The following is a 17,487-nucleotide window of genomic DNA, read 5'->3' as shown; positions in this document are numbered from 1 at the left end:
GTTAATGAATCCTAGCTGAACACAGTTAATGAATCCTAGCTGAACACAGTTAATGTATACTAGCTGAACACAGTTAATGTATACTAGCTGAACACAGTTAATGAATCCTAGCTGAAGACAGTCAATGAATCCTAGCTGAACACAGTTAATGAATCCTAGCTGAACACAGTTAATGTATACTAGCTGAACACAGTCAATGAATCCTAGCTGAACACAGTCAATGAATCCTAGCTGAACACAGTTAATGTATACTAGCTGAACACAGTCAATGTATACTAGCTGAACACAGTTAATGTATACTAGCTGAACACAGTTAATGTATACTAGCTGAACACAGTTAATGAATCCTAGCTGAAGACAGTCAATGAATCCTAGCTGAACACAGTTAATGAATCCTAGCTGAACACAGTTAATGTATACTAGCTGAACACAGTTAATGTATACTAGCTGAACACAGTTAATGAATCCTAGCTGAACACAGTTAATGAATCCTAGCTGAACACAGTCAATGTATACTAGCTGAACACAGTTAATGTATACTAGCTGAACACAGTTAATGTATACTAGCTGAACACAGTCAATGTATACTAGCTGAACACAGTTAATGAATCCTGAAGACAGTTAATTAATCCTAGCTGAACACAGTTAATGAATCCTAGCTGAACACAGTTATTGAATCCTAGCTGAACACAGTTAATGCATGTATCCTAACTGTGCTGTTGATGCATGTATCCTAACTGAACAGTTAATGCATGTATCCTAGCTGAACACAGTTAATGTATCCTAGCTGAACACAGTTAATGCATGTATCTTAGCTGAACACCCATTTCAGTAGTGTTCATATGAGAAAACCACTGTGTGCAAGAGTTTTGCATGTATCAGATTGTACTGAAATAATGTTTAGAAGTAATCTCTGATCAAAACTTGCAACAATAGTAATTATTAATTTTGTTTTGTATATAATAAAATCTAATTAATGATATATCCCACAATTACTGTATACATTGACAAGATATGATGACTAGATAAATCTCTATATTTCCGTTCAATGACCAAAAATATAGGTCACGTGACACCAGCCCGACTCGATTTGAGTATTTCAGACGAAATTTTCAATAAACATACTCTTTAAATCATTTGTTGAAGTACAGTAAATACAAATAACTTTTGTGATAACAATACAAAACTTGTATATTTATTTATTAGTTTAGAAACACTTTTTGAATGTGACAGAAGTCACTAGTGTCTTAAATAGCATGATCGACGTGCAGGTACCTTGTATGAAGTCATACGTCAAAAGCCTTTTCCCTTGCTAGGTTATGATACTCGATTTGCGTATCCAAAAATGGAAAAAGTAATGATTTTACAACTATTCCTGTAGGATTGCAGGATAAAAGAAATAACGTTATGTTACACATACTCATACTGAAGGTTTAGCTTACTTACGTGTACGAGTACGAGTACGTATGACGTCATGTTACACGTACCCGTAATGAAGGTTTAGATTACTTATGTGTACGAGTATGGGTACATGTGATGTTATGTTACACGTACCCGTAATGAAGGTTTAGATTACTTACGTGTACGAGTACAGGTACGTATGACGTTATGTTACACGTACCTGTAATGAAGGTTTAGAATACTTATGTGTATGAGTATGGGTACATGTGATGTTATGTTCACGTACCCGTAATGAAGGTTTAGTTTACTTACGTGTACGTGTAAGAGTACGTATGACGTTATGTTCACGTACCCGTAATGAAGGTTTAGATTACTTACATGTACAAGTATGTATGACGTTATGTTACACATACCCGTAATGAAGGTTTAGATTACTTACCGAGTACGTATGACGTCATGTTACACGTACCCGTAATGAAGGTTTAGATTACTTACGTGTACGGATATGTATGACGTCATGTTACACGTACCCGTAATGAAGGTTTAGATTACTTACGTGTACGGATATGTATGACGTCATGTTACACGTACCTGTAATGAAGGTTTAGATTACTTACGTGTACGAGTACGTATGACGTTATGTTACACGTACCCGTAATGAAGGTTTAGATTACTTACGAGTACAGGTACGTATGACGTTATGTTACAGGTACCCGTAATGAAGGTTTAGATTACTTACGAGTACAGGTACGTATGACGTTATGTTACAGGTACCCGTAATGAAGGTTTAGATTACTTACGAGTACAGATACGTATGATGTTATGTTACACATACCTGTAATGAAGGTTTAGATTACTTACGTGTATGAGTGGTGACCGGTCAAAACCCCCTCCGGTCAAAAACCCCTCGGTCAAAACCCCCTCAGTCAAAACCCCCTCCAGTCAAAACCCCCTCCAGTCAAAACCCCTTATTTAGGAAATAATTATAAGAAATGACAAAATAATTAATACCCAAAATATTTATTCACACTTGCATATTATAACATTTGATTGCATAGACTTTTGTATAAGTCATAATCCATTAGATCGCATTTAGATCTATTTCCATCTGATGCAGTGTCCGATGCCTTTGAGAGTATCCTCCATTGACTTAGCACCATCTCGGTGGGCTGTGCACAAATTCAAGAGCTTAGACTGCAATTTGACTGTTTTACGGCGAACACGTTTTGCTGGGGGCTCACCCCTGTTGTCTCGCAGTAACAGTGTGGATGCCATTGCCTGGTCTTTTCGCAGACTGTCTATGGCACGCCAGATGGTTGGGTGAGCATGTCCGATAAGCTTGGCAAAGGCATTATTCCAGCCTTCACACACGTTGTTGGTTCGAGATCCATTAGTTAGTGTGATGTCATGGCGATCGACGCATCCTGATGGGTGGAACAATGCCGTTTGGTTGTGTTGGTAGCTGGATACGGCGAAACTGACCAGAGACGTATGTGTTATCGAAGTAGTCGATTAGTGGTTCAAGTCCTTCTGGTGTGTTTTCCCTGAAGTATTGGATACCGGACACAACATCACCTGTTGGCAAAAATGCCAAACCATCCAACATGCCACAGAAAAGTTTTACGTCACTGTTCTCCCGATACAAATGTACAAGTCCCAGACTTTCACAACTTCTGGGTTGCCTAGACCAGCACGAATATCAGTTGTAGCAGTTGCTGTAGTATCCACGACTATCTGGGTTGGCGTACCCCGCGATGTACCACTTACGTTCTTCATGGTGTTTTTCAGCCTACTAGCTGCAACAGAGTCGGGATTGGGATCATGAGTGTGTTGGACAGTGTGTATCACTGTCTGGATCTCAATATCTGTGGTCACTGCTCCCTTGCAAGAAAAGGAAGCCCTGTTGGAGCATTCCCATCGCACTGTAGACTTAGACTTGTTTTTTTTGGTATACATATATCCTTCATGCAGAAGCTTTTGACCACCCTTGTGATTTTGTATCACTTCCATGGTTGTTCACAGAATGAATGATTAATAGACCAGACCCTAACCATTTTCTTGTAGCATCCCATGTGACATTTGCTGCATGTACTCTACTTTCATGTTCAAAAATAACTGCTCAATCATTAATCCCATCAATAGCTAAGATCCCTTCAATAGCTAAGATCACATAAGTAACAGAGATTGCTAATTACTATCAAATTCTTTCATTATATTATTTAAAGGATTTCTCAAGGCTTCCCAATTACATTAATCCCTGCAGCAGCTAGCCAAGATCAAGCTGTTGTTGTTGCTAATTACTATCATGTTCTTTCCTTATATTGCAAATTACTATCAAGTTCTTTCATTATACTATTATATTATATAAGTAGTTTTCCTAGGCTTCCCAATTACATCTATCTCTAAGATCAAACATTTTGTAAAAACTACAATTCTAAGTCTATGAGTAGCTTCACTGAAAGCCTAAAGTCTATGTAGTGTAACATACACTAAATAACAACATAAATAAATATATTTCAGATAATTATTCAAAAGAGATTAAAACAATTATTCATCTATGTTAATATTATACCAACTTTACCACTATAAATACCAAACAATAATAATAAGAGGGGGTTTTGACAGCCTGACTATTTATTGCAGGGGGTTTTGACTGGAGGGGGTTTTGACCGAGGGGGTTTTGACCGAAGGGGGTTTTCACCTGGATTCCCGTAATGAAGGTTTAGATTACTTATGTGTACGAGTACGTGTGACGTTATGTTATAAATGCCCGTAATGAAGGTTTAGATTACTTACGTGTACGGGTATGTACGACGTTATGTTACACATACCCGTAATGAATGTTCAGATTACCTACGTGTACGAGTATGGGTATATGTGACGTTATGTTACACGTACCTGTAATGAAGGTTTAGATTACTTACGTGTACGAGTACGAGTACGTATGACGTTATGTTACACGTACCCATAATGAAGGTTAGATTACTTACATGTACGAGTAGGGGTACGTGCGACGTTATGTTACAGGTACCCATAATGAAAGGTTAGATTACTTACGTGTACGAGTACAGGTACGTGTGACGTTATGTTACAGGTACCTGTAATGAAGGTTTAGATTACTTACGAGTACGGGTACGTATGACGTTATGTTACACATACCCGTAATGAAGGTTTAGAATACTTACGTGTACGAGTACAGGTACGTATGACGTTATGTTACACGTACCTGTAATGAAGGTTTAGAATACTTACGTGTATGAGTATGGGTACATGTGATATTATGTTACACGTACCAGTAATGAAGGTTTAGTTTACGTATGTGTACGTGTAAGAGTACGTATGACGTTATGTTCACGTACCTGTAATGAAGGTTTAGATTACTTACCGAGTACGTATGACGTCATGTTACACATACCCGTAATGAAGGTTTAGATTACTTACCGAGTACGTATGACGTCATGTTACACGTACCCTTAATGAAGGTTTAGATTACTTACGTGTACGGATACGTATGACGTCATGTTACACGTACCCGTAATGAAGGTTTAGATTACTTACGTGTACGAGTATGAGTACGTATGACGTTATGTTACACGTACCCGTAATGAAGGTTTAGATTACTTACGAGTACAGGTATGTATGACGTTATGTTACAGGTACCCGTAATGAAGGTTTAGATTACTTACGAGTACAGATATGTATGATGTTATGTTACACGTACCTGTAATGAAGGTTTAGATTACTTACGTGTATGAGTATGGGTACATGTGATGTTATGTTGCACGTACCCGTAATGAAGGTTTAGTTTACTTACGTGTACGTGTAAGAGTACGTATGACGTTATGTTCACGTACCCGTAATGAAGGTTTAGATTACTTACATGTACAAGTACGTATGACGTTATGTTACACGTACCCGTAATGAAGGTTTAGATTACTGACATGTACGAGTACGTATGACGTTATGTTACACGTACCCGTAACGAAGGTTTAGATTACTTACCGAGTACGTGTGACGTTATGTTACACATACCCGTAATGAAGGTTTAGATTACTTATGTGTACGAGTACGTGTGACGTTATGTTACACATACCCGTAATGAATACGTACGACGTTATGTTACACATACCCGTAATGAAGGTTTAGTTTACTTATGTGTACGAGTACGTGTGACGTTATGTTATATATGCCCGTAATGAAGGTTTAGATTACTTACGTGTACGAGTACGTACGACGTTATGTTACACATACCCAAAATGAAGGTTTAGATTACTTACGTGTACGGGTACATATGACGTTATGTTACACATACCCGTAATGAATGTTCAGATTACCTACGTGTACGAGTATGGGTATATGTGACGTTATGTTACACGTACCTGTAATGAAGGTTTAGATTACTTACGTGTACGAGTACGAGTACGTATGACGTTATGTTACACGTACCCATAATGAAGGTTAGATTACTTACATGTACGAGTAGGGGTACGTGCGACGTTATGTTACACGTACCCATAATGAAGGTTAGATTACTTACGTGTACGAGTACGAGTACGTATGACGTTATGTTACACGTACCCATAATGAAGGTTAGATTACTTACATGTACGAGTAAGGGTACGTGTGACGTTATGTTACAGGTACCTGTAATGAAGGTTTAGATTATTTATGAGTACGAGTATGTATGACGTTATGTTACACGTACCCGTAATGAAGGTTTAGATTACTTATGTGTACGAGTACTGGTACGTGTGAAGTTATGTTATACATACCCGTAATGAAGGTTTAGATTACTTACGTGTACAAGTACGTATGACGTTATGTTACACGTACCAGTAATGAAGGTTTAGATTACTTATGTGTACGAGTATTTATCAGTTCATCACATTCTTTTTCAAGGTGCTAACTTGACTGCAAAACAGCAACAATCCAACAAAGCTATGTCGTATGTCCCTGTTTCTGTCGAGTGGATATTTGACAAAATAATTTTGAAATTAGCGTTCTTGGATTACAAAAAAAAAATTAAACTCTACCTTCAACCAGTAGGACAGTATTACATAACAGCAGCTCTCTTAACTAATTGCCACACTTGCGTGTATGACAGTGGAATGACTACATTCTTTGGAGTCAGCCCACCAACACTTGAACAATATATTTAACTTCAAATATTTTATAAATTAACTGAAATTATTAATAATAAATACCAGATCAAAACAGTGTTTGGCAAGCATAACTTTATTTGTCTTGTAATTAAGATGTCTTATAATATCCAGTCATTTGTTCAATTGCTTTATGAGTTCCATCGTCAGTGTCGACTGCTGCTTCTCTAGTTCTAATTTTTGCCAACGTTCCTGCATCTCAAAATCAAATTTCTCTTCACTGAGTTTTAACTGTTCTTTTTTTATCTCCAGTTCCTCTTGTTTCAGTTCCATATTTTCCCATTATTTTCCTTAAGATATATTATTATGTCCATATTCCCTCCTCTTTTCTGATGGGTTATCGTCTCTGTCACTGTCATCATCTGTAAATATAAAGTTTTACCTTTTTTTTTTTAAATGTTGCTACATACAATCAAAGTTAAAACTACTTGACAGTAGTTTTAAAAAAACATGCACACCCTCAAAAGACTTTTTCAAAAATGTTTCAGGGAACGTAAAAAGAGCACATTGATTAATTAATCATCGGATACTAGATGTCAGAAATTTGGTAATTCCGACACTTAGTCATCAAACGTAATCTGATACATTATACCATTAGCAGCACAAATATTTTATATGCACTTTCGCACAGACAAGAAAGCACATACCATGGTCTTTTACCAGTTGGGGTGGACTGGTAGGAACTAGAAAAAACTCAATCAGTTGAATGGATCCACCGAGGTAGTTTGATCCTGCGACGCAACCACCTCAGGTGAGCACTCAATCAACTGAGCTAAATCCTGCCCCTTTGGGGAACTTGACCCATGTTTAAAAAAATCCACGTCAACTCTAACTATTTTTATTATTCATTTTTGTTTAATGAATTATTTCTTCTTTTTAATTTGATTTTATTAATAGGTGTTAAAATAGTACACACATAACATTTGTCAACCTGCCCCACCTTTTTTTATTTTTTTGGGGGGTGGGGGGAGGGGGGCACGTTCCCAGAAATAATGCGCTACCAGCTTTTGTGGAGAATCAGACAGGAATCACAGCATATAAGACTGTACTATAGTGCATGTTTTGATCTGAGCGTTAACTTATTTTACAATTACTACTTTAAAAAAACAAGAAACTTGTATCTAAATTATCACATACATGTAGCTATTTTAATTCAGAACATTTCTTATTTTAAATTTGAAACCATCAGTGGAAAGAGATGGGACAGTGTTAGTGAATTTGAATGAACCACGTATCACTGTATAGACATTGGAAAGAGATGGGACAGTGTTAGTGAATTTGAAGAGGAAGAGGAATAAAAAACAAAAAACAACAACATTTAAAAGACGATATTTGCCAAATAGTTTTAAAAAAAATCATAGTGACATTTGTACAGTTTTATCTTGAATCATGAACACGAAACGATAAACATGAAAACAAAACTTTTTTCTCTTTTTTTTTATCACATCAGTGAAAAAACCCCACAAATTGTATATATTTACATAATGGAATAAATAATATAAAAAAGGAATAAAAGTTATGAAATTTAATTTCCATATATGTATAAAAAGTATGAGTATTCAGTACTGTATCATGCAAATTAATAAAAGATGGCACCGTTGAAGCGTTTGACAGCCTGAGCTAGCACATATTTAGACAAAGAGAGTAATAACGTCATCACTGATTGGATGAAATTTGACCTCTACTGGCTCTATAGATAACAGTACATGTAGCTGTTCTGCTTACTCCCACTTGTTAACAAAAGAAGGTGGAAACCTTTTATTGATTTTAAAATCCTTTATAATTATTGGATACACTACATTGAACAGTCAACAATAAATACATTTATAGATTATTTCAGTATATTTTATGCTATTTTAAGCAGTTTGTATTGCACCAAAGGTGTTGACAGGTGTTGATTGTAACCAGTCGCAAATTCTGGGTCCTTTGTTTTAATTGGTTGTAATACCTTGATGGCTCTCTAAACCAAGAATGGTGCTGTCGTTAATGTCTGTTTAATCTCTTGACCGGCTCAGCGACTTTGACAAATGTGTAGACTAGTGGCAGTCGACTGACACTACTGTAGGTCAGACTTCAGTGACTGGCGATATACTTAGGCAGATTTTAAAATCACAAACGTCTGAAACACCAGCTATATTGACCACTATTTATTTATTATTTCAAATCATGCACGAGATACCGATGTATTTCAGATAATTATTCAAAAGAGATTAAAACAATTATTCATCTATGTTAATATTATACCAACTTTACCACTATAAATACCAAACAATAATAATAAGAGGGGGTTTTGACAGCCTGACTATTTATTGCAGGGGGTTTTGACTGGAGGGGGTTTTGACCGAGGGGGTTTTGACCGAAGGGGGTTTTCACCTGGATTCCCGTAATGAAGGTTTAGATTACTTATGTGTACGAGTACGTGTGACGTTATGTTATAAATGCCCGTAATGAAGGTTTAGATTACTTACGTGTACGGGTATGTACGACGTTATGTTACACATACCCGTAATGAATGTTCAGATTACCTACGTGTACGAGTATGGGTATATGTGACGTTATGTTACACGTACCTGTAATGAAGGTTTAGATTACTTACGTGTACGAGTACGAGTACGTATGACGTTATGTTACACGTACCCATAATGAAGGTTAGATTACTTACATGTACGAGTAGGGGTACGTGCGACGTTATGTTACAGGTACCCATAATGAAAGGTTAGATTACTTACGTGTACGAGTACAGGTACGTGTGACGTTATGTTACAGGTACCTGTAATGAAGGTTTAGATTACTTACGAGTACGGGTACGTATGACGTTATGTTACACATACCCGTAATGAAGGTTTAGAATACTTACGTGTACGAGTACAGGTACGTATGACGTTATGTTACACGTACCTGTAATGAAGGTTTAGAATACTTACGTGTATGAGTATGGGTACATGTGATATTATGTTACACGTACCAGTAATGAAGGTTTAGTTTACGTATGTGTACGTGTAAGAGTACGTATGACGTTATGTTCACGTACCTGTAATGAAGGTTTAGATTACTTACCGAGTACGTATGACGTCATGTTACACATACCCGTAATGAAGGTTTAGATTACTTACCGAGTACGTATGACGTCATGTTACACGTACCCTTAATGAAGGTTTAGATTACTTACGTGTACGGATACGTATGACGTCATGTTACACGTACCCGTAATGAAGGTTTAGATTACTTACGTGTACGAGTATGAGTACGTATGACGTTATGTTACACGTACCCGTAATGAAGGTTTAGATTACTTACGAGTACAGGTATGTATGACGTTATGTTACAGGTACCCGTAATGAAGGTTTAGATTACTTACGAGTACAGATATGTATGATGTTATGTTACACGTACCTGTAATGAAGGTTTAGATTACTTACGTGTATGAGTATGGGTACATGTGATGTTATGTTGCACGTACCCGTAATGAAGGTTTAGTTTACTTACGTGTACGTGTAAGAGTACGTATGACGTTATGTTCACGTACCCGTAATGAAGGTTTAGATTACTTACATGTACAAGTACGTATGACGTTATGTTACACGTACCCGTAATGAAGGTTTAGATTACTGACATGTACGAGTACGTATGACGTTATGTTACACGTACCCGTAACGAAGGTTTAGATTACTTACCGAGTACGTGTGACGTTATGTTACACATACCCGTAATGAAGGTTTAGATTACTTATGTGTACGAGTACGTGTGACGTTATGTTACACATACCCGTAATGAATACGTACGACGTTATGTTACACATACCCGTAATGAAGGTTTAGTTTACTTATGTGTACGAGTACGTGTGACGTTATGTTATATATGCCCGTAATGAAGGTTTAGATTACTTACGTGTACGAGTACGTACGACGTTATGTTACACATACCCAAAATGAAGGTTTAGATTACTTACGTGTACGGGTACATATGACGTTATGTTACACATACCCGTAATGAATGTTCAGATTACCTACGTGTACGAGTATGGGTATATGTGACGTTATGTTACACGTACCTGTAATGAAGGTTTAGATTACTTACGTGTACGAGTACGAGTACGTATGACGTTATGTTACACGTACCCATAATGAAGGTTAGATTACTTACATGTACGAGTAGGGGTACGTGCGACGTTATGTTACACGTACCCATAATGAAGGTTAGATTACTTACGTGTACGAGTACGAGTACGTATGACGTTATGTTACACGTACCCATAATGAAGGTTAGATTACTTACATGTACGAGTAAGGGTACGTGTGACGTTATGTTACAGGTACCTGTAATGAAGGTTTAGATTATTTATGAGTACGAGTATGTATGACGTTATGTTACACGTACCCGTAATGAAGGTTTAGATTACTTATGTGTACGAGTACTGGTACGTGTGAAGTTATGTTATACATACCCGTAATGAAGGTTTAGATTACTTACGTGTACAAGTACGTATGACGTTATGTTACACGTACCAGTAATGAAGGTTTAGATTACTTATGTGTACGAGTATTTATCAGTTCATCACATTCTTTTTCAAGGTGCTAACTTGACTGCAAAACAGCAACAATCCAACAAAGCTATGTCGTATGTCCCTGTTTCTGTCGAGTGGATATTTGACAAAATAATTTTGAAATTAGCGTTCTTGGATTACAAAAAAAAAATTAAACTCTACCTTCAACCAGTAGGACAGTATTACATAACAGCAGCTCTCTTAACTAATTGCCACACTTGCGTGTATGACAGTGGAATGACTACATTCTTTGGAGTCAGCCCACCAACACTTGAACAATATATTTAACTTCAAATATTTTATAAATTAACTGAAATTATTAATAATAAATACCAGATCAAAACAGTGTTTGGCAAGCATAACTTTATTTGTCTTGTAATTAAGATGTCTTATAATATCCAGTCATTTGTTCAATTGCTTTATGAGTTCCATCGTCAGTGTCGACTGCTGCTTCTCTAGTTCTAATTTTTGCCAACGTTCCTGCATCTCAAAATCAAATTTCTCTTCACTGAGTTTTAACTGTTCTTTTTTTTATCTCCAGTTCCTCTTGTTTCAGTTCCATATTTTCCCATTATTTTCCTTAAGATATATTATTATGTCCATATTCCCTCCTCTTTTCTGATGGGTTATCGTCTCTGTCACTGTCATCATCTGTAAATATAAAGTTTTACCTTTTTTTTTTTAAATGTTGCTACATACAATCAAAGTTAAAACTACTTGACAGTAGTTTTAAAAAAACATGCACACCCTCAAAAGACTTTTTCAAAAATGTTTCAGGGAACGTAAAAGAGCACATTGATTAATTAATCATCGGATACTAGATGTCAGAAATTTGGTAATTCCGACACTTAGTCATCAAACGTAATCTGATACATTATACCATTAGCAGCACAAATATTTTATATGCACTTTCGCACAGACAAGAAAGCACATACCATGGTCTTTTACCAGTTGGGGTGGACTGGTAGGAACTAGAAAAAACTCAATCAGTTGAATGGATCCACCGAGGTAGTTTGATCCTGCGACGCAACCACCTCAGGTGAGCACTCAATCAACTGAGCTAAATCCTGCCCCTTTGGGGAACTTGACCCATGTTTAAAAAAATCCACGTCAACTCTAACTATTTTTATTATTCATTTTTGTTTAATGAATTATTTCTTCTTTTTAATTTGATTTTATTAATAGGTGTTAAAATAGTACACACATAACATTTGTCAACCTGCCCCACCTTTTTTTATTTTTTTGGGGGGTGGGGGGAGGGGGGCACGTTCCCAGAAATAATGCGCTACCAGCTTTTGTGGAGAATCAGACAGGAATCACAGCATATAAGACTGTACTATAGTGCATGTTTTGATCTGAGCGTTAACTTATTTTACAATTACTACTTTAAAAAAACAAGAAACTTGTATCTAAATTATCACATACATGTAGCTATTTTAATTCAGAACATTTCTTATTTTAAATTTGAAACCATCAGTGGAAAGAGATGGGACAGTGTTAGTGAATTTGAATGAACCACGTATCACTGTATAGACATTGGAAAGAGATGGGACAGTGTTAGTGAATTTGAAGAGGAAGAGGAATAAAAAACAAAAAACAACAACATTTAAAAGACGATATTTGCCAAATAGTTTTAAAAAAAATCATAGTGACATTTGTACAGTTTTATCTTGAATCATGAACACGAAACGATAAACATGAAAACAAAACTTTTTTCTCTTTTTTTTTATCACATCAGTGAAAAAACCCCACAAATTGTATATATTTTACATAATGGAATAAATAATATAAAAAAGGAATAAAAGTTATGAAATTTAATTTCCATATATGTATAAAAAGTATGAGTATTCAGTACTGTATCATGCAAATTAATAAAAGATGGCACCGTTGAAGCGTTTGACAGCCTGAGCTAGCACATATTTAGACAAAGAGAGTAATAACGTCATCACTGATTGGATGAAATTTGACCTCTACTGGCTCTATAGATAACAGTACATGTAGCTGTTCTGCTTACTCCCACTTGTTAACAAAAGAAGGTGGAAACCTTTTATTGATTTTAAAATCCTTTATAATTATTGGATACACTACATTGAACAGTCAACAATAAATACATTTATAGATTATTTCAGTATATTTTATGCTATTTTAAGCAGTTTGTATTGCACCAAAGGTGTTGACAGGTGTTGATTGTAACCAGTCGCAAATTCTGGGTCCTTTGTTTTAATTGGTTGTAATACCTTGATGGCTCTCTAAACCAAGAATGGTGCTGTCGTTAATGTCTGTTTAATCTCTTGACCGGCTCAGCGACTTTGACAAATGTGTAGACTAGTGGCAGTCGACTGACACTACTGTAGGTCAGACTTCAGTGACTGGCGATATACTTAGGCAGATTTTAAAATCACAAACGTCTGAAACACCAGCTATATTGACCACTATTTATTTATTATTTCAAATCATGCACGAGATACCGATGTCTGGGCAGGCCGGTCCACTTGACGATAGGAATTTGTTCCAATAATAGAAATGGACAGGTGCTTCGGACCGACTAGAATGACAAAAGTGGGACCGGCAAACGCACGTTTTTAAAAGATAATTTCGGTCTCGGAGATCGAGAAAAAAGGGCTTTTCCTCACCCCTGAATTTGAATGAACCACGTAGAGATACATATGTATAATTACCTTATTTTGGATACATTCTCCTGCTGTGTAAATTTTTCTATTTGGAGATCTGTCCTCTCTCTTGCCTTCCTCAGATCAATGCCAAATTCTTCAATGGACACATGCGCAGCTATTGTTATCCATTTCGTTTTATCCTGGAACAGATTTTGTGCCACAACTTCTTTAAGTAATTATAGGTCACTTTTTTTTCAGTGAATCTCACTTGCTTCTTTCTGTGTGCCATGCTTGAAAAATATAAATGAAAAAAAAAAAATGTGGCTAAAACACTGTAAATAGGTTAATAATTTTAAAAAGTGACTAACATCACAATATATATATATATATATATATATATATACACATGTATATTTATTTATTGCTAACTGCATTCAAGGCATTAAACATCGGGTGCAGATCCAAATGTGATGGAGGTGCACACTCTTAATATAGAAGTGCACCATCTATTAAATAATAATAATAAATACTAATAATAATAATAAATAATAATAAATAAAAAAATTGTAGGGGGGGGGGGGCACATTCCCAGAAATAATGCGCTACCAGCTTTTGTACCATTGTATGTGGTTCATTCAAATTCACTAACACTGTCCCATCTCTTTTCAATGTCTATACAATGATATGTGGTTCACCCTCTGGATCCGCCACTGTTTTTTATATATATATATATATATATATATATATATATATACACACACACCATATCACAGACAGGGTATTACATACCACTGCCTTTGCACTAGTGGTGCATTAGATGGAACAAGATATAGCCCAATGGGCCCACAGACGGATATCGATCCCAGACCAACCGTGCATCGAGCGAGTGCTTTACCACTGGGCTACATCCCGCCCCTCGGGCAACTGAATTGTTATATACAAGGTTTTTCAGTAAAAAGTTAGTTATAACACAAATACACGCTGTACCATGACCTATAAATATATATTTTGACTGAACACATGATGAGTATATAATCACCATTATTTTTATAAAGGAAGGAAGGAAATGGTTTATTTCACAACGCACTCAACACACTTTATTTATGATTATATGGCATCAGACATATAGTTAAGGACCACACAGATATATAGAGGGGAAACCCGCTGTCACCGCTTCATGGACTACTCTTTTCAATTAGCAGCAAGGGATCTTTTATATGCACCATTCCAGACAGGATAGTACATACCACAGCCTTTGTTACACCAGTTGTGGAACACTGGCTGGAACGAGAAATATAGTCCAATGGGTCCACCGAGTTATTTTTATAAATGAAAATTGACATACATTATCACCAGCGAATTAAAATACTTAATTCAACACTATTCTTTGTAAAATCAATGTAACAAAATACAGAATATATTCAATTGTTAATATCATATAATTTTAGAAGAGGAATAAAAAACATTAAAGATTATTCTCTACAAGTTTGTACTTACCATATGTGTTAACACGACTTTACAAGTTTTCGCCGACGTGCAACTTGTAGAAAAATCACGTGACGCGCTACAATTGATGACGTCAAACAGCAAACTTCATCACCACACGTACCCACACACGTAAGTAATCTAAACCTCTCTAATGACAGAACCATATACATGTATCTTGTTTTCCCCATGTTATTTATTGTACGAGTTTATAGTTTGCAAGAATATTATACCACAAGACCACATAATTACAGTTAGTTAAACCAATTTATAGTACATTACATGGTTCAGAAGGACAGCCAAGCAGGTCCAGTTTAAGTGTAAAACTAGACTCCTTCCACCTTATCCGTATTCTTCTGACTTTAACCGAGGGTGAAATTGTAGGATGTATAATATTATGGAGTCCACCACCATATTTTCCCTGAAAATAAAACATTTATGGTAAATTCCTATTATTGCTAAATATATGTACCTGCATATCTAACTTTATCAAAGGGTGACAGGTCACCAAGAATAAGAATCCTTCATTCGAGAGAAATCCACAATACAAGAAAAAAACGAAACAAGAATTCTGATAAATTAAATATTCATGTCGTGGGTAGTTACACCATAAACGTATTCATGTCGTGGGTAGTTACACCATAAACGTATTCATGTCGTCGGTAGTTACATCATAAACGTATTCATGTCGTGGGTAGTTACACCATAAACGTATTCATGTCGTGGGTAGTTACACCATAAACGTATTCATGTCGTGGGTAGTTACACCATAAACGTATTCATGTCGTCGGTAGTTACACCATAAACTTATTCATGTCGTCGGTAGTTACACCACAAACATATTCATGTCATCTGTAGTTACACCATAAACGTATTCATGTCATCTGTAGTTACACCATAAACGTATTCATGCCATCTGTAGTTACACCATAAACATATTCATGTCATCTGTAGTTACACCATAAACGTATTCATGTCGTCGGTAGTTACACCATAAACGTATTCATGTCGTCGGAAGTTACACCATAAACGTATTCATGTCGTCGGTAGTTACACCATAAACGTATTCATGTCGTCGGAAGTTACACCAGAAACATATTCATGTCCTCGGTAGTTACATCACAAACATATTCATGTCGTCGGTAGTTACACCACAAACATATTCATGTCGTCGGAAGTTACACCACAAACGTATTCATGTCGTCGGTAGTTACACCATAAACGTATTCATGTCGTCGGAAGTTACACCATAAACATATTCATGTCGTCGGAAGTTACACCATAAACGTATTCATGTTGTCAGTAGTTACACCACAAACGTATTCATGTCGTCGGAAGTTACACCATAAACGTATTCATGTCGTCGGTAGTTACACCATAAACGTATTCATGTCGTCGGAAGTTACACCATAAACATATTCATGTCGTCGGTAGTTACATCATAAACATATTCATGTCGTCGGTAGTTACACCACAAACGTATTCATGTCGTCGGAAGTTACACCATAAACATATTCATGTCGTCGGTAGTTACACCACAAACGTATTCATGTCGTCGGAAGTTACACCATAAACGTATTCATGTCATTGGTAGTTACATCATAAACTTATTCATGTTGTGGCACCCACGCCCGTATAGCACCCGTAAACCATATCTCGACGCGCAAAAAAACACTCCCCGTAACAAATTTGTAAGGTGATAATTTTATACTATTAACTTATACAATTTTTTAGAAATTGAAACTGAAACCAAAAGCTTTCGTTCAGAAAAAGAAAACAGTGGTGTCTTCCTTAATATAACATGTATCAACTGTTCTCATTGGACGTATGTAAGCGGAAGTTGTACTGTCTATTGGAATATTCCGATCATTCGGAACACTTTGGTATATTTCTATTCGTAATCAGCCCAAGGTTTTCCGAATTATCACGACGTTGCAGAACTGGCGGGTGAGGTGTGTTGCTTTTGTAGCAATCTCGCAAATTAACTACATGTATAACCAATGTCTAAATAAAATGATATTGCTGTTTATTTACTTGTTTACTTACTAGTAACTCGCTTTTATATTTAATTATGTTTTTTAAGTTTTACTTTCAAAATGTTTGCACGTTGTCAGGGGGCAGAAATTAGCACTTGCCGAATTTGTCGCATACACTTACGCCTGATGTCAGTGAAAACTTCAAAAGAACCATGATTAATAATTAACTGTTTGACAGTGGTGGTTATATAGTGATAGTTGTCAAGTTAATCAGTGAGAATGGTTAGTAATTAATTATTAATGAGCAGTTA

At 36.2% G+C, this 17,487-nt stretch overlaps 1 protein-coding gene and 1 long non-coding RNA gene across 2 annotated transcripts in view; both read right to left on the bottom strand.

Moving 5' to 3' along the window:
- Positions 1 to 17,487, bottom strand: part of LOC121384279 — a 61,119-nt gene that overhangs the window by 22,770 nt on the left and 20,862 nt on the right. Inside the window, exon 3 of the mRNA XM_041514597.1 lies at positions 15,483 to 15,621. Within this exon, the coding sequence (XP_041370531.1) occupies positions 15,483 to 15,621 (139 nt within the window). The remainder of the gene's footprint in view (positions 1 to 15,482; positions 15,622 to 17,487) is intronic.
- Positions 11,454 to 14,866, bottom strand: LOC121384280. Its single transcript, XR_005959367.1, has 2 exons — positions 13,782 to 14,866; positions 11,454 to 11,754 (listed from the first exon to the last, which is right to left on the bottom strand). It is a non-coding gene; the product is annotated as an uncharacterized LOC121384280 (long non-coding RNA).

The sequence above is a fragment of the Gigantopelta aegis genome, chromosome 10 (genome assembly GCF_016097555.1).
Source record: "Gigantopelta aegis isolate Gae_Host chromosome 10, Gae_host_genome, whole genome shotgun sequence".
Taxonomy (NCBI): Eukaryota; Metazoa; Mollusca; class Gastropoda; order Neomphalida; family Peltospiridae; genus Gigantopelta; species Gigantopelta aegis.
Note: the sequence above shows the minus strand (reverse complement) of the source record. Positions and strands in the feature narration are given on the sequence as shown.